At 33.9% G+C, this 18,121-nt stretch overlaps 2 protein-coding genes across 2 annotated transcripts in view; both read left to right on the top strand.

Moving 5' to 3' along the window:
- Positions 1–2,000: 2,000 nt before the first annotated feature.
- LOC132746145 (IgGFc-binding protein-like) lies at positions 2,001–4,549 on the top strand. The gene is made up of 3 exons (XM_060735221.1): positions 2,001–2,096; positions 3,170–3,223; positions 3,927–4,549. The coding sequence occupies exons 2-3, from the start codon at positions 3,175–3,177 to the stop codon at positions 4,547–4,549; spliced, it is 672 nt and encodes a 223-aa protein (XP_060591204.1). The 5' UTR covers positions 2,001–2,096; positions 3,170–3,174.
- Positions 4,550–7,000: 2,451 nt separating this feature from the next.
- Positions 7,001–18,121, top strand: part of LOC132746138 (uncharacterized) — an 81,519-nt gene continuing 70,398 nt past the window's right edge. The window contains 15 exon segments of the mRNA XM_060735217.1: positions 7,001–7,007; positions 7,301–7,513; positions 7,840–8,037; positions 8,402–8,614; positions 8,808–9,035; positions 10,882–11,094; positions 11,641–11,868; positions 12,641–12,859; positions 13,251–13,481; positions 14,227–14,449; positions 15,194–15,197; positions 15,831–16,104; positions 16,510–16,725; positions 16,915–17,142; positions 17,709–17,924. Coding sequence (XP_060591200.1) covers positions 7,001–7,007; positions 7,301–7,513; positions 7,840–8,037; positions 8,402–8,614; positions 8,808–9,035; positions 10,882–11,094; positions 11,641–11,868; positions 12,641–12,859; positions 13,251–13,481; positions 14,227–14,449; positions 15,194–15,197; positions 15,831–16,104; positions 16,510–16,725; positions 16,915–17,142; positions 17,709–17,924 — 2,911 coding nt within the window.

Raw genomic sequence — 18,121 nt, 5'->3', positions numbered from 1 at the left:
AACAACACCGTCTCAACAGCAAACAAAAATCTTTGAAACCTAAATTTCGTTGCTCTTCTGCATGTATGTTATTGGAATAATTTGATTGTGAATTTATGTAAAATCTTAATATTCACAGTACCATAGCTGTGGTGCAATAAAATTATCAAAAGATAAATCAATCAATTAATCGATCTATCAATCAATCAATCTATTAATCAAGTCAAACAGCAGAGAAATGAATAAAAGGATGAACTAAAATAACATAAAATTAATAAGTATATAGATAAAATAATGAATAAATAAATAAATAAATAAAAAAAAAATAAATAAATAAATGAAATAAAATGAAATAAAATAAAATAAAATAAAATAAAATAAAATATAAAATAAAATTAAATTAAAGCTGCTGGATATCTTCAATTATTGTTTACCCGTAAGATGGTCATCCCGACTAAACTATTGCAGCTATTTTGGCTATTTACAGAGGTCAATCATATTGAAAGATTGTTTAAGCTAATTTTATCAAGAAGCATGTAGCTTCCAGCGATATTTTGTCTAGGTAACCATTTATGTGTGGAATAATTTTCGGGTGTGCCGGGAGGCGTTTCGTCCTCAATGACAGCTGATTCACCAATCGGAACATCCTCGGCTATTATTCGTCCGAAGACTGACGGAAAAGACGAAAAGTTGCGATTGCCTGTTCATTCATGTGAGACTTTAACCAGGAAAAAAGAAAGAAAAAACTTATTGCAAATTTAATGCAAAGGGTAACTTTTGATTTCAATTTGGCTCTTGATTTGTTGCCCACCATTACATATTTTGGTTTCATCAACAGAAAAATTTGCAGCAAACTAAAACTTTCCATTTGTTTCATCTAACTTTAAAGAGTGTCGTCTGTACGCGTTTGAACCTTAGTTCATACAGTACGGCCCAAAACGGGCATATAATTAAAGTTCATTTGTACTAGATAAATATGTAATTTTAAGGGTCTTTTTAGTTAAAAGTGTCTGAAATGCAGTAATCTTTGGCAATAAAAAGCGTTTGCATTTTCGTTTAAAATTGTTATATAATAATGTATAATGCATGAAAAGATTACGTACAATGTATATCAATATTTCTTCCAAAAACAATCAGTTAATTATTATACGTAAATATTACTGAACCCTTTCTTTTGGATTTGATCTTCGTCCGGGACGTTTGAATACTACACATGTGATGCTGTTAGTAGTTGGCCTGTGGAGCTGAAGCATCACACTACCTGGTTGAAAACAGCGTCGATTTAAAATATAAAAAAGTAAATAAATGAATGCATGGTATGCAAGATTTATACACTTCAACGAACTCTTATTTATCACATCTTTTTAATAGTTGTCGAAGAAACATTTGAATAACCAAATATGTGTCTGGTAATAGAAAAGGCACCGAAACACGAGGTTATCTGATTTGTACAGGGGGGGGGGGGGGGGGTAGCCCCCTTACCCCGAGTATAAATAAGATTGCCGAGTGTTGCCATATAATCATTCAAAGATTTTTCATAAAAGACAACCAACAATGAAGCTTGACAGTCCAAAGATGGCAAGTTAATAAGATGTGTCCGTTTTTCTTTTTTTTTTTTTTAAGGATAAATTGCAGTGTAACATAAAGGACAATTAAAATAGATGCTTGATTCATTTAGATAACAAACAAAGATCAATCTTCAACAAATAAAGTCCCTTTTACCTAATGATGATTTAATTATCTATCTATTTGTGAATTAAGCTAATGACTGAACAAAAAAGATTCGGTGTTTTACAGACCGCAAAACACTTAACCTGAAAGGAACTGAAAAAAATAAGCTTCCGAAAAACTCCTTCAAAGGTCGAAAGAAGTATGTGTAAATTTATATTCAGGGTATTGCGTGTTTGTAATCCAGTTTTGCACCTTGTATAGTTAATTTATCACAGGCTCTTGTCCATCTAAAATGAAACAGTTTCCATTTGTAAACATATGTCCATTTTCTTGTTTCCGCTATGATGATATCGCACGAATTTTAAGTCGTTTGCAACATGTACATGATAAGGCGGGACAAGTTTGCCAAATAATTGTCACTCTAAGTGTGGTTATCTACAAAAATGGTAGCTATAGTTTTCATATCAAAATATTTACCATCATTATATAAAATTTTATGTAAAGAGATGAAAGACATGGATTTAATTTAACTATTTTCGCTACCTTTCTTTTTTTTGCACTGGACTAGTACCGGTATTAGCATTTGGTAATATTTTCTATCTAGGCTCGAAGCATATTTTTTAATGTTTGTTTTTTTTTGTTATAAACTAAATGTTGCCATAAAAGCAATATTTTATATAATTATGCTCTATTCATTAAAGAAAGACTCCACGTAGGACTTTTGATACAGAGGAATGGAAATTGATTTTTTTTTAGATTTTATACCATTTGAAGTAGGTTTATAACAATAACGTAGTTGCAATATGTAAGATCATTTGCTCACTTGTTTTTTCCAGAATTATTTAGACAACAACACCACGAAAAATAAAAATAAACAAAAACTAAATTGCGCACTAAAAACTTCATCGAAAAAGGCTAAGAATTGACCTAAATATCGATGTCAATTTAATTTTTGAGTATTTTTCTGCAATTATCATTTTCAGTTTCAAATTTTATGTTTTAGGCTATTCGACCTCAAAAGAGCTTCTTTCAAAAGAACGTAAAATCTAGGCCGCGTCTCGTATTGGTCCAATTGTTTTGTTTATATAACTTTATAGAATTGTTTTATAATTCTTTCTATGAAGTAAATGATTGTGTTTATACAATTAGTAATCAGAAAGAGTTTGACCGTTTATATTGATCCGGTATATAGGGTTGTTAGATTATATACATGTAACCCGAACTGTGTTTTATAAGTCTTAGAGACAACCGTAAATACACGAACATATAACCAACCATAAGTCTTGTGAACGATTTTTTTTCTTTGACGACGATTGAAAATAATTCTTAAGTTTGACATAGCCGTGTATTTGCTTAAAATATTTATTAAAACGTCACGATAAAGCAATAAAAATCGACTTCATAAACGTGCAATATTACAAAGTTTCGTAGATTTCTTTCAAAGGTTAAATTAAATTAGACAAAAATCAATCATATTAAAAAAGCTTATTACAAAGCTGTTTCCGCTATTTCGTTTCAGGAACAATGAAGACACTGGAACTATTTGTTTGTTTTGTGTGTATTGTCGGACTAGGTAAAGTGACTTACTCAATGTTATCTAAAAAATAAGGAAAAAAAATTAAGAAAAAAAAACGGAACCCAACATCTTTTAATTAAAAACATCGGTTTTTTGAATCTTAAGCTTTTATTTGAAAATGTCAAAAACTTTTTTTTTTCGATCCCTGCTAACAGTGTCGTGTTAAATTGCGTAAAGGAAATTTTTTTGTTTTAATATTCTCTGTAGTATTTAGAAATGTTGTCTGTATTTAAAGCTATATAAATCGAGATTGTAAGCCAAAAATGGGAACTCTTGTACTTTATTCTACATTTTATTGAGTTATTTTAGGTCACAAAGATAAAATATTTGATTGTGTTAAATTGTTGTATCTTAATAAATACACTAGAGTACTTCCGCACTGTTTATTTTGTCACATACAAATGTGTTTATATAACTTAACAAATTCTATAAGTTTTATCCAAAAAAGTAGGTTTAAGAACATAATTATACCATTTACAAAAATTCAAGATTTTTTCTATTTATATTTATTCTATATTTTATTCGAAATTGTAATATTTTACTGTTTATATGTCTTCGAGGTCAGGTGTTATCACATTGACCCCAACAAGATAGAGCTACTCATATTAAAATGAAAGCTTCAATAATAATTAGGCTAAATTAAGAGAGAACAAATCTAAATATGTACCCTATTTAAGTGATCTATGTATATATTTTACAGTCTCCGCCGTAACGACCACCCCTCCGGACAACAAAGGCCTTGAGTTTGTTTTGATGTTCATGGAAAACCAAAAACTAGGTCCACAAATGTTTCCTTTAGAAGTTTATTGTACAACTCAAGAGAAGAAACCAGTTCATGTACATGTGACGTCACCGAAGTCTTCGTCTCCACATGTTGACGAGACATTTACGGTGACAGACGGGCAAGTGCATAAGACATTAGTTGACAGCGCGTTCCGAATGACCGGAAGTTCCGTCTCATCGAAAGCAATTCGTATCCAAGCTGATGCAGAAATAGCATGTTACGGGGCCAACAAAGAGACATTGTCAAATGACGTATATCTTGGCTTACCGGTTGACGCACTCGGTACAGATTACTACGCGATGGCATATAGTCCGGCGAGTATTAAATCTGAGCTTGGTATAGCAAGCACAGATGATTCGACAAATGTGAAAGTAACTTTACCAACCGGAAGCGGAAATGTAGATGTGACATTTAAGGGAAAAACGTATCACGCCGGAGATGTTATTAACATTCAGTTACAGAAATATGATACCCTCCAGTTGCAGAGCTCTGGTGACCTAAAGGTTGGAAATATTCTAATAAATAATCATTTGAATTAAAAAATTTTTGAAAAAGGTAATTTGGGAAATTGGAAAAAACCCGTCATTGTTAAAAGTTTTTTTTACGTTTTTAACTTAAAGACTTTGGGGGAAATTTTTTCATTATATATACCTCTTTAAAATGCAAAAGAAAATAACCCCAAATCAAAAATTATTTTTTTCCTTTAGTAAAAAATTTTTTTCTGTTTTTTTAGGTACACATTAGAAATAAAAACCTTTTGGGACATTCAGTGGAAACCTAAAAAAAGTTTGGCAAGGAAATTTTGGGGACATTTTTTGAAAAATTTTCGTAGACAGGTGGGGCGAAAATTTTGTTACGCTCCCCCTGGACGAACGTTGGTGATGTTTTTAAAGGTCCACGTGGGGATAACACATTTTTAACGTCCGGGAAAAGTCGCCAATTTCCCCTTAAAATAAAGGGGGGTTTGAACATTTGGAACTCTTTCGGACCCTACAAATTATATAAACTCGTCAACCCAGTGATTTTTGGCCCCAGTTTGTTAAAAGCCAGCAGAAACCCCCCTACGGACCCCGCTGACCTTCGATATGATAATACCCCGTAGAGCAGTTTGGGTCAGATTCCCCTTCAAAGCCCGAATATTCCCCCCCTAATAGGTAAACGCCCCACATTTCGGTATAAAAAACGAATTTATGATGTAAAAAAGAATCGATATTAAAAGGATCTTGTTGGACGGTAAACCTTTCCCTCAAAAAAACGTGGACGTATCGGGTACAACGGGTCTTTTCTACTTTCCTTTCCACGGCCCCAACCGTTCGTATTCGCCCCTTGTAACATTTGGAGGGTACCTGTATGGCACGCCTTTTACGAAATACGGTTTTCCCGCGGCATGAAAACGGTTTTAAAACTCAGAAAGTTTTTAAACCCTAACTTGTTTAAAAAATTTTTTGTCTGCAAAAGAGACTTTTTTTAAATTTTAAACAATGTGTTTGTTTTTAAATAAAAATAAGCAAGAAAGTTGCCATTTAAAAGGTCGTTTTATTTATTATATAGTAAATTTGCTATTATCAAAAAAAATTTCCCTGTTTTATGATTGGTTTATTTAGTCCTTTTAAATAAAAAAAATAAGGCAGATTTTTTTTCTAGAATTGTTTATTTTGCCAAAAAAAACTGGGCCCAACATGATTAAAGTCTTTTTTCCATTCCCGCAAATTTTAATTACTAATTTTAAGTCTTGATTGAAAAAATTTTTTTTTTTTATTAGAAGAACTGTCCCCCCAAGAAATGCCCCCAGGAAGGGGGTTTTTGACAACGGTGTAAAAAATAGTAAAGGGTTTTGCCAGACGGCAATGGTGCATGTTTTACCTTATCTTTTAGATAAATTATTAAAAATATCCAACTTTTAACATTATCAAAATAACAGTGATGGATTTAAAACAAAACAAAAATGCAGTTTCCCAAAAATTTGATCTTACACCACCGTCCGAAATTTTCAATTCTAGCGACAATTCTTCCCAAAATGAAGATGCTAGGTCTCTTCCCAATATAAGTGAGAAAACAGCCGATTGATAATCTTTATACAAATCACGTTTTATGAAGTTTATGAAATCAGGTATTGTATTGACGCCGATTTCGGAAAGTAATTACTGTCAGTATTTGTCAAAAATTCAAAGTGTTTTTCTTTTGTTCAAATTGTTTTTCTTTGGTAATATATTCTGAAATATTAATCCACATGCATGCAAATTAAGCTTATTTTGATTATATTTTCAGACGATGACGGGGATGGTAAAATAGACGAAGACTGCGTGAAAACATTTCCAAGTATGTTATTTATTAAACTTTGTCTTTGTTAATAGAAGTTTTGTCAACGTCTGAGATTTTAAGTAAACAAGTTACGTTGTTTCGTCGCCTAGACACATCATAGTGAATTTTTGCACGTCATAGCCTTATTTTGAAGGCTTTTTACTTCCCTTTGATTAATATTGCCATTTGTAAGCATTCAACTCATTCATGTTACTTACGGTATAATGTTTCTGTTTCTTATATTTTTTTCTTTAATATCTTTCTTATCATGAGATTATTAAAAATATGGCAAATCTAAGAGGGTATGGGTAAGCCCTGCTTTGTATTTTTAAAATGTTGCCAAATGCATGTTCTCTATTCAGCTTCGTTCTATGTAAATATTTTCGTATATGAATTGTCTTTAAGGGGAGTAACTTATATTTTCCTTTCTTCCATATCACTATATTTTAAGTCGATGGTTTATGGGGGAACTGGAGTCCATGGAGCAATCAGTGTTCTGTAACATGTGGAGACGGCGTGCGCACCCGGACACGGAAGTGTGACTCACCTCCGCCAAAATTTGGCGGGAAAAATTGTACCGGAAATGATCATCAGACGAAAACGTGTTATGGAGGCAACCATTGGGGAATAAGGGAAAAAAAGTAAAGAATTGGGTCGGTGGTTTACTCGGGCCCCGTTTTTGCCCAAAAATGCAGAGTTATCTAATGTTGCCTATTTTACCTTAAAGTTTGTCAAGTCCAACATAAAAAATTGTTTTTTTTTAGGGCCTTTTTTTTTTTAAAAAAGAAATTAAATAACATATATGGTCATTTTAAAAATTGTCACAATTATTTTAAAAATAAATAATTTTAAGAAATGGGAAAATTTTTTAACTTATTTCCTTTTTTCTGTAAAAAATTTTATTTAACTTTTTTAATATTCCAAAAACTTTAAAATTCCAAAAGTGAATATTTAATACATGAAATTGTTATTTTTTGCATATTTTACAGTTGACATCGCTGCAATATGTGCGGCTAACAGGAACGCTGTGGTAGCTAATCCACTTAACTGTGCACAGTACTTCGACTGTAGTAAAACGTCACCATTTGGAAAGCTTCATCTGTTTGAATGTCCGTATCCACAACTGTTTAACAATGTAACCCTAAAATGTGACGACTTTGAGAAAGTTAATTGTAACAGACGCAAAGAGCCTATGGCTCCATGTAAGTTTTAAACCATTTTGTTGCAGAGAGATTTTCTTTTAGAGAAAACATTTTTAAAAGCTTCTTCTATATCTATTATACATGACTGGGAAAACATATATATTAAATATATATTCTTAATAACATAAGGGCTTTAAAATAGAACTGCTTGCAATGGTTTAATGTACTTGGTGTATTCTCTTTTTTTATATTGCTTGATTTTATTATTACCATTGTAATTACATTATGAATTATTGATTTTTTTTTGGCGTTTACAACATTATATTGCAACATTTAAATACAACTAATCAAGTACATATCAAGAAAATTAAAGTTTCCTTTACAAGGTGAGTATATACAGAACAAGTGTAATGGATCCGACCCAACTGCAAACCGTGTCCCGAGAGGTTATATAGTTGTGTCGGTGTCGACGATGGCCGCCAACCTGAGTCGGTGTTTGCACCACAGTATAAGGACTGTAAAAAGAACCGGACTTTGGGCCAAGGGAAATGTGACTTTGGATATTTCAACCCTCAAGCACATAGGTGTATGCCTCATAATCCGGGTAGGCTGCTAATTAAGTTATTATTTTGTTCAAATGTTGTTATTGTGCTATTCAGAAGCATTAATGTGTTGTTTTTTTTCTTGTAAAGTAAACATTTATAAATTGATAAATGACCATTTTTGGAAAACCTATGTATTTATTTATAAATGTTGGCCGATTTAATTGACAAATATTTCTGGATCCTGGTTTTTGATACCGTTTATTCGAAAATTGACATCGGCTTTGACTACATTACGGCTTACGAATGATTATATGTAAAGATAAGTAAAAAGTATGTATTGGGTATCCTACGATATATATCTAGACAGTGATACATAAAGAAAGAAATCTATATTGTTTCACAGGAACGTTGAGTTTTTATTGCCGTCAACACAAAACGGATAAGCTGGCTATACCCACGAATTGCGCCAAGTTCTACAACTGTGCTAAACCGGGGCACACATTAGACGCTCTGACGGATGAATGCACTTACCCGGACCTGTTCTCAGCCGATTCTGGGCAATGTGAAAATTTCACGTCAATAGACTGCAAGACGAGAATGGAACCGCAAGCACCTTGTAAGTATTCTTTTAGATCTTTGTGGTAGTTGTTTTGACATAATTTCCCAATATACGAGAATGTATTTGTAACATTCATTTTACCAATAATTTCATCTTGACATAAAATGTATACAAAAGTACCTTAAAAACGTGTAAAGTTCATAAAAATAATTAAATTATTGCTATTTTGATTTTCTTTTCTTTTTAACAGGTGAATACGACCAGTTTAAATGTCCTCCGACCAACACTACGTGCATTTGCCCGGATGAGCACGCGGATTGTCGGGGTCAAGTCGATGGTGTTGAACCATGGAAAGGTAAAACGTGGGGACCAAAGTATGCAAAATGTCTCCAGAACAGGACAATATCGCAAATCAAGTGTCCGATTGGTCAATATTTTCATCCAGTCCAAAAGAAATGTACAGACTCGGTAAAACCAGGTAAGTTTAATCTTGAATTCATTGTAGATGAGGGGAAGACGTTTGACGGAGAGCTGGCAGTATGTTGGTCCAAATAATAAAAAATTGTTATTTTTATCAGTTTCATACTAAAGAAACTTTATCACAACAAACACAAAAGTGTGTTTATATTCTATCCAGGCATATAAAATATTTATTTCGTATAGTGCTCGGAAAATAAATTCATTGCTAGATAATGGTTGTTATACGGAATTTGGCAAAAGTGGTTTTTTTTTCAAGCTTGTCCTCCGGTACAAACTTTTACAGTAATGGTTTCACGATGCACTACCGTTCACAATAGATTAGTCAATCTGTTGCGTTTATTTCTCGAAGCTTAAGTTTGTTTGTACCCCCGGGTTATCTAGGAAAAACCAACATATGTTTATCCCGGAGTACGGTTATTGCAATCGGAAGTTTATAGCAGTGCTTGAGGAAAGTATATATAACAAACAGTTTTCCAATGTAACTTTTCTCTTGTTCACCCTAATACTTGCTAAGATTTTTTAATACACGACACACCTTCTGTTCAGTAGACGACAGCTAAGAGGTGCTGCTCTACAAATGTTACTTACTTTATCGTTGAAAGTAGAATAATTGCTCTACCGATGTCCGCTCTGTGGAGGTTACATTGTACTATTCTTTCGGTGTATACAAATCTATTTAGACATAATACTCATTGTTTTAATAAATACAAGTGATAATCTAATAGACGTTATGTAATCAAGTACGAGAATGTCATTTAGTTCACACATTTGTTACATGTCCCTAAACAGTAAGTTTCAAACAATGACGTCTTTATGAATGAAATAGCAAAGGGCAAAAATAGACTCAGATGATAAAAATAACGGAGTTGACCTAAATACAGGTTAAACGCTCTTTCACAAGGTTTAAGAAAGGTGTTTTGTACTCGAGATGTATGTCTTATTAGTGAACTTCAACGAAACCTTAGGCCATATGTCGTGGGAACCAATCCACATGGTGTCGCCTGCTGCAATATTTAATGAACTATCATGGAAACCAGCACGTGTTGTGTCGTCTGCTGCAGTGTTTATGGTCAAAAATAGAAATATTCTATATTTAAACAAGCTGAAAAACAATTTGTTATGTTCTCACATGACCTTCTCATGTACCTTAATAGTTTGTATTGATATCGTAAATAACTAAAGCATAAATAAGACCACAGAAAAGAAAATATCAATGCATTTGATGGCTTATGCCTTTTTAGCATAAAAAGCTTAACGAAAGTAATGGAGGGTCATTGATCTTTTTTCGATATATGGCTTAAAGATTGAAATCTTTTTTTTTAAATAATTTAGTGTTGAGGAATTTTATGTTAAAAGATATAATTTTTATTAAGCTATATTGAACTTTATGTAGGCATTAATATTCGTTTTATTTTTTTATTTCTTCTATTTCTAATTTAAGCTAACAAATTAAAAGTAATATGTGTATGAAATGCAGATGAAACTATAAAAATCCTATGTTTGTTATTATAATGTCATTTCTATTTTAAACTAACATAATAAAGTGATATGTAAACAAAATGCAGACAATATTTGAAACATCATCACTTTTCGCGATTTTACTACCACATCTTATTTTAGCTAACATGTAAAGAAATGTGTGAATTAAATGCAGACGATAGATGTGTTTGTCAAAACATATTTACTTTTCGTGACTTTACTACCATTTATAACTGAAGCTAACATACTTATTATAAGTGATTTGTGTAAAAAAAAGAAGACAACACATTTGAAACGTCATCAATTTTCGCGACTTTACTTTCATTTATATTTTAAGCTTACATGTTATTAAATTGATATTATAGCTGAGGTGAAAAAAGTGTGTCAGGCAAATCCTACAATGATGTTTCCTGACAGTCAGAATTGTGCCAAATACATCGATTGCTCCTCCCCGAACTCACCGTTAGGAAGCTACGCCAAAGAATGTAAATATCCGCAACTTTTCTCAACGCAGACGAAAAAATGTGAAAACTTCGAAAATGTTCAGTGTGACAAAAGAATGGAACCTCAGGCACCTTGTACGTATTTTGAAGAAAAACAAAATAAATATTAAGCATTCTGGTGTTCCCATAGATATATAAACTCATAAAAAAATAAAACATTCAAAACATGTAGGCACAAATCCAGGATTATTTAGTCATCTTTTGAATGATTTTAACTAAAAACATAAAATAATATCCAATCCTTGATGTTATATTATATTAATTGCATATTCTAAAACAGCCAGATCCAATGGGGAGATGGTTTGGACATGACCCCTAACATTCTACCCTTTAGAGCCGCACATAAAGTCTTCTATATTTAGAAATATTAAAGAGAATAGTTCGCTGCAACTTTATAAAACACAACATTTCGGGCAGAGGTTCAAACGTTTTTGTTTTGTTTCTTTTTAGGTTTACACCAGGCTTAAGTTTCTTTATGATAAAACTGTCCATTGACCATCTTACATACATGTACATGTACTTCAAAAAATAGCAAAAATGCGATCATTGTTACATAGTATTTGTCCTGTACAACTGTATAGTTTGGCTGTTTTATCAATATTGTCTTTGTTGTGATTTTAGGCGATTATGAACAAAACAAATGTGCACCAGGAAACACAACATGTTCGTGTCCGGACAACCTTCCTAGCTGTGTTAGTAAAAGTGACGGTGACCAAGCCTTTCCGACGAGAATGTGGAGACCCGACTATATCAAATGTTACAAAAACAGAACCATTCTGCCATCCAAGAGGTGCACGAAGGGGTATTTTCATCCTATCCAGAAGAAGTGTTTAGAAGATGTTGCTAAGCGTAATAATGCTCATTAACTTTTATCCCCGAAGTTCCTTTTTGGAAATTTGTCAATTTAAAATAAGAAATGTTTCTTTATTCCATTGTTTTAATTTCAAATTCTGAACTACTTCAAGTCCTTATCAGCGTTTTTTAAAGTGGCATTGCACTCCTCTTATAGCATGAAGTTAGAAAACTGGTGAGTCAAAATAAATTAACATTTTGTCATAGTTCCTTTCAATTTCACAATTTACCTCGCATGTAAATATCTGTCGGGATTCACCTGAAGCTTTGAATGTAGAAAAAATATATATTATAGGCAGATTTTTTTACCCGAAACATTTTCCAATATCAATTGTTGATCAACAACCATTATAACAATCAATCCTTTGCAATATATAGTCAATTTAACACAACTTGACAATGAAAAATGAGCATATTGTCACTTTAATAAGCACGGACCATTTGCACATATATGTGTTACACGTATTTTAATAATCACCGTTAGTCGATGTAAAGATTTCGAAAAAATGCGAAAGATTTTTTTCTCAAAACAACAAACGGTTCATGTCCGAGCATTTGTATGTGTCAATGTATTTATATGTATAAAGATTGGGAGGGGGAGGGTCTCTTACCTTTTCTAGAGGAAAATATATAACGAAAATATGTAAAAAATAGTTTAATTATTCACATGCTTTCAAAGACATTTGCGTCTATGTCAGTATTTGCTGACGTCATGCTATTTTTTATTATCTTAAACTTATGCCTTTTGTTTTAACTCTAAATATAACAGCGGATGCACACCAATACTGCCAAGCCAATCCGAAAGATATCATCATGATACCCGACAACTGCGCTCAATATATAAACTGTTCTGTTACTGTGACCATGGCAACTTCCGCTGACCCGATACAAGAGTGCAAGTACCCGGATTTGTTTTCTACGCAGACCATGTCTTGTCAGGATTTTACAACAGTTCACTGCGATAAAAGGAAAGAACCGCAAGCCCCATGTAAGATCTATTGTTTTATGATAATAAAACATGTCAATTTCAAAATATATTTAAACTTAACATGTATTTGGTTAAATCCACCTACTAGAAAATATGCGAATTTTCAAGGGAATCGGCAAAAGAAGTCCCTAGCTAGATCACATTTCACGTTTTTCTGTAAGAGTGTGTATGAAAATATTAACAGAGACACACTGCTCTTTGATGACCGCATAAAATGAATTCATTTTATTCATAAAACCCTATATGAAAAACACAGTCTTCAGTATGTATAGAAACAACGGAAGAACCAATTTTGTTCTTGAAATTCCTATTTTTCGTAATACATCATACATATAATGATCTAAAACGAACATTGTTATTTAGATATGAATACATTAAAATTATTTATTAGGTGAATATAAACAAAACCTTTGCGCAACTGGTAACACAACGTGTAAGCCATGCCAAGAACGGTTACCAAGTTGTATTGGCCAGACAGACGGTGATCAAGCTTTCCGGACAAAATTATGGAAACCCGACTACGTCACGTGTAACAAGAACAGAACCATTCTACCCATAAAGCGTTGCACGAAAGGCTACTTCCATCCGGTACATAACAAGTGCGAGGAGGATGTAAAGAAACGTAGGGTTAACATTTTTCATTAATATTTTTTTTGAAGAGGCATTGCATTATTAGGTTGACAAGCACATTAAGGATATAACCTCATTATACAGACACCTCTGATCTCTGACAGTTTTTAACGATGATTAACTCAATTCTAAATGAAAATTAGTTCATAAGAGTCATCTAGTACAAACCTACAATGAATTAAATGCATAGAAATTTATTCTGTTTGTTCAAAATTATGGCTTGATATTCAAAATATTAGTTTGATATAGTATGTCAATTCAAAATGCTTTTTAATTCATTCATCAATCAAAATTCTTGAGTTTAAACATTTATAATATATTTTAGAATATTTACGCGTTTATTACAATTTGTTTTTAATAAGTACATCCTTTGAAAGTTGGTCTCTAGCTGTTTTGAAAATTTCAATTATGCAAGATTCTTCTGTGTATGAAGCTTATATTACCTTTTATATGTTTGCAAGAAAGATCAAATCATAATAAACTTTATTTCACCTATCCTAATTGTTATAAATTCGTGTTATACCTCAACCTTCATTTCATAATTCAAGCTCACTTTAATTCATATTTCAAGCTGACTATATTTCATATTTCTAGCTAATTATATTTGATATTTCAACGTTACTTTATTTCATATTTCAACCTTACTATATTTCATATTTCAACATAGCGTTATTTCATAATTTCACCCTAATTTTATTTCATATTTTAACCTAACTTTATTTCATATTCCACCACAGCTGATGCAGTGCCATATTGTCAAGCCAACCCTACTGCAGTTGTGCCGATGTCTGATAACTGTGCTAGGTACATAAACTGCAGTACGGTTCGAGCCCAAGGATCGACTGCAGATCCCATACAGGAATGCAAATACCCGGATCTCTTCTCAACAACCACTATGTCTTGCCAGGACTTCACAACAGTGCAATGTAAAAACAGAACTGAATTAAAAGCTCCATGTAGGTCAAGTTTACCTCTTTTTTAAATTATTTTATTGTTTAAATACAAGATGTTTGTTTCATACCTTAAATGTTTACAAAGTCTTAAAATGACTCTGCCGATCTCTTGATATTTTTTTCAATAGCTTATTCAAATACGACCAGTAAAGAAATTTTTTTTAATAAGAAAACCAATTATCCATGAAACATTTTTATTTTGTAACTATATATTCTTTCAATATTATCCACGTGTTAAAACTTGTGGCCCATTGGGCCAGGTGTATTCATGTTTATTCTTGTACTGTAATTTCATTTACACATTTATAGAAAAAATACTAACTCACTTACATTGGTCATTTCATATCTAAAGCCTCGGTCTCACTTACTCCCGGCAGAGCCCAGGACCATCCCGGTAAGTTACCGGGATGATCCGGGACGATCCGGGATGAAATTATTGTTGCGGTCACACTTACCCCGGCAGCACTACGGTTAGTTCCCTACTAACCAGCCCAGGATGCGCTCCGGATCATCAGGCAGAGCCCAGGTGAAGCTACGGTTCATGCCGGTGCTTCCCCGGTCGTTCCCGGCATGATGCCGGAAGAAGCCCCGGTTGACCAAGGCAGAAGCCCCGGTCGATCCTGGGCAGAGCCCCGGCAGAGCCCAGGAACGATCCAGGCAGAGCCCCGGTAGAAACCCGGTGGATTGAAAACGCCCGAAAATGATAACTTTGATACATAATTTTTTATTTAATATAATATCTATTGTTCAGAATAGTAATTTTGATGATTTTTCTGAAAAATCCTTATGCCATACTGGATAGAAGGGAAATGGGAAGGCTTTAATACAAACAAGTTCAATCATCACAATTGTCCTTATTTTTTTGAAATGATCCGGGCTTTGCCGGGGCTCAACCGGGGCTCTACGGGATCAACCCTAGCTCTACCTTTATCCCTCCGGGGCTCTGCCTGTAGTTACCGGGGCTCTGCCGGCATATACCGGGCTCTACCGTAGCTCTACCGTAACTCTACCGGCTATATCATACCCCGGATCATCCCCGGTTTGTGCCGGCAGAGCTACGGTGCTTTCCCGGTATCACCCCGGACGTTCCCGGCAGAGCTAAGGATGATGCCGGCAAAGCTATACCTTCCCGGATCATCCCGGACCACCCCGGTGATATTAAATATTTTATTCCATCCGGGGTCGAATGCCGGATGCTCCCGGATCATCCCGGCTCATCCAGGACGTTGCCGGCAGAGTTACGGATGTACCCCGGTTGTTCCCGGTCATACCCCGGTCGTTCCCGGATCACCCCGGACGTCTACCGGGGCTCTGCCGGGATGTAAGTGAGACTGTAGCTTAAACTAAAATTTTTCGAACAGTGTGAATGTATATACGTTTTAGTTTAGTTTTTCCATTCTTTCTTTTCAAACATTTTTATCTCGTTTGTAGGCGATTACAAACAGAACCTTTGTAGTCCAGCTGACTCGAACTGTGTCCCGTGCAAGGACAGACTACCATCTTGTGTTGGGAAAGCAGACGGGAACCAGGCATTTCCCGCCAAAATGTGGAAACCAGATTACGTCACGTGCAAAACAGATAGAACAATTATACCAACAAAGAAATGCACAAAGGGATACTTTCATCCAATACAGAAACAATGCAAGGAAGATGTTACAAAACGTATGTAAATACGTTTTTTTTCCTGACAAATCCTTTAGATTTACTGCGCTCGAATACCTAAGATCGTTTACATGCATTTCTACATCGACAACATGCATGCAGAATTACGCATTTGCCATGCGCTTTTAAACAGTTACACTGTACCTGTCTGCCTGTATACGTTTGTTTTAAAAGCGATTTTTTGGTTAATTTTACTCTGCGCATTTAAGCATTACACGGTTGCACGTAAGCATTTGCATGATGCATCTCTCAGTAATGACGTGCATGTCATAAATAGTTGTTTTGTTTATATTAGCTGATGTAATGCGAACGCCAGGCAACCTTATGTGTGAGCTATGATATTATTATACCATGTTTTTTTAAATAATAAATCATCAATGAGTTTATAAATTTCTTTCTTTCAAGCTGATGCTAAGGCTTACTGCCAAGCAAATCCGAATGACATAATACCACTTCCGGATAACTGTGCGCACTATATAGACTGTACCGTTGTTATTGGCGGGAATTCTGCCGACCCTGTGAAGGAATGCGTGTACCCGGACTTATTTTCTACTCTCTCAATGACATGTCAACATTTTACAACTGTCACGTGTGATAAACGAATGGAACCTCAGGCTCCATGTAAGTAAAATAAAAAATGATTAAATATAGCCTTTATATTTTTCGAGACCATGATAAAATGAACGTTTTGAAGTCATATCGGCTCCTAGTAAAATCGTTCTTAAGTCAATTTGGCCTTAAATAATAACGGGAAAGAAAACTGCTTGTAACGTCTGTAAACGTAAAATGACTTTTTTGTATTTTGTGTAGGTGAGTATGACCAAAACAAATGTGCTCCAGGAAACACTACTTGTACGTGCCCGGATAACCTCCCTAGCTGTGTTGGTAAAAGTGACGGTGATCACGCCTTCCCGACGAGAATGTGGAAACCCGACTTTATCAAATGTTACAAAAACAGAACCTTGCTGCCGACCAAAAAGTGCACAAAGGGATATTTTCATCCGACTCAAGAAAAATGCATGGAAGACGTTATGCCGCGTAAGATATGAAAAGCTAAGATTTCCCTCTATTATTTCTTTCAGATGTTAATTTTGCTTTTTTTTTTCTTCGTTTTATAAACTAAATAAATGATATAGATATTAATCTTATTAATTACATGTATATGTGTTAACTGTTTAATCATGACATAATGTGATTTGTTTGATATAAATGTTGAGATGCTTGTATATTATTATATTTGACCTGATTGATATATACATTATGATTTGAATTGGAAATTGACGAGGAAAATAAACGGGTTACCAGTTGGGGCCCGAAACAAAAAAAAAAAAAAAAAAAAAAAAAAAAAGATTTCCCTCTAACATACTTTATAGTGAGATGGGCAACACTTTTTTAATTAAACAAACTTTTGCCAGGAAATGATTGTGAAGAATTATGAAGTTTTATTGTATAACGGGTTTTAGAAATTTAACAAAACTGAAAAACTTATTATAAAGACACATCTTTCTTTTGCACTATTACACACATTTGTATAGATTTGTTGATATCGCTTTCCTTTGTATTTAACTCTGAACTTCTTAATTAGTTTGAATTTCATTTTTCAGCGGATGCAAAGTCATACTGCCAGTACAATCCCAATGACGTCATTCCTATAGCAGATAATTGCGCCAAATACATAGACTGCAAAGCGGTTACCATGGGAACAGCTTCAGATCCCGTCAAAGAATGTCATTATCCAGATTTATTTTCGAAGCTGACGCTCACGTGCCGCAACTTTAGCACAGTGAACTGTGAAAAGAGACAAGAACCAATGGCACCTTGTATGTGACTGTTCATGTTTAAGTTAATTTTTGTTCTTCAGTACTAGTATCTGTTTTTGGCAATGCGACATTTTGTCTTATTCCTGTCCGGCTTTGTTATCATGCTAAAAACAGTTATTTTGTCATTTCCGTGCAATCTGTTTGTTTGTTTCATTTTACGCCTTTTCCCAACAGTATTTCAGTCATATAGGCGGGTA

The sequence above is a fragment of the Ruditapes philippinarum genome, unplaced genomic scaffold (assembly GCF_026571515.1).
Source record: "Ruditapes philippinarum isolate M1 unplaced genomic scaffold, ASM2657151v2 ctg4096_1_1_1_1, whole genome shotgun sequence".
In the NCBI taxonomy this organism is placed as follows: Eukaryota; Metazoa; Mollusca; class Bivalvia; order Venerida; family Veneridae; genus Ruditapes; species Ruditapes philippinarum.
This window is presented reverse-complemented; position numbering and strand designations above follow the sequence as displayed.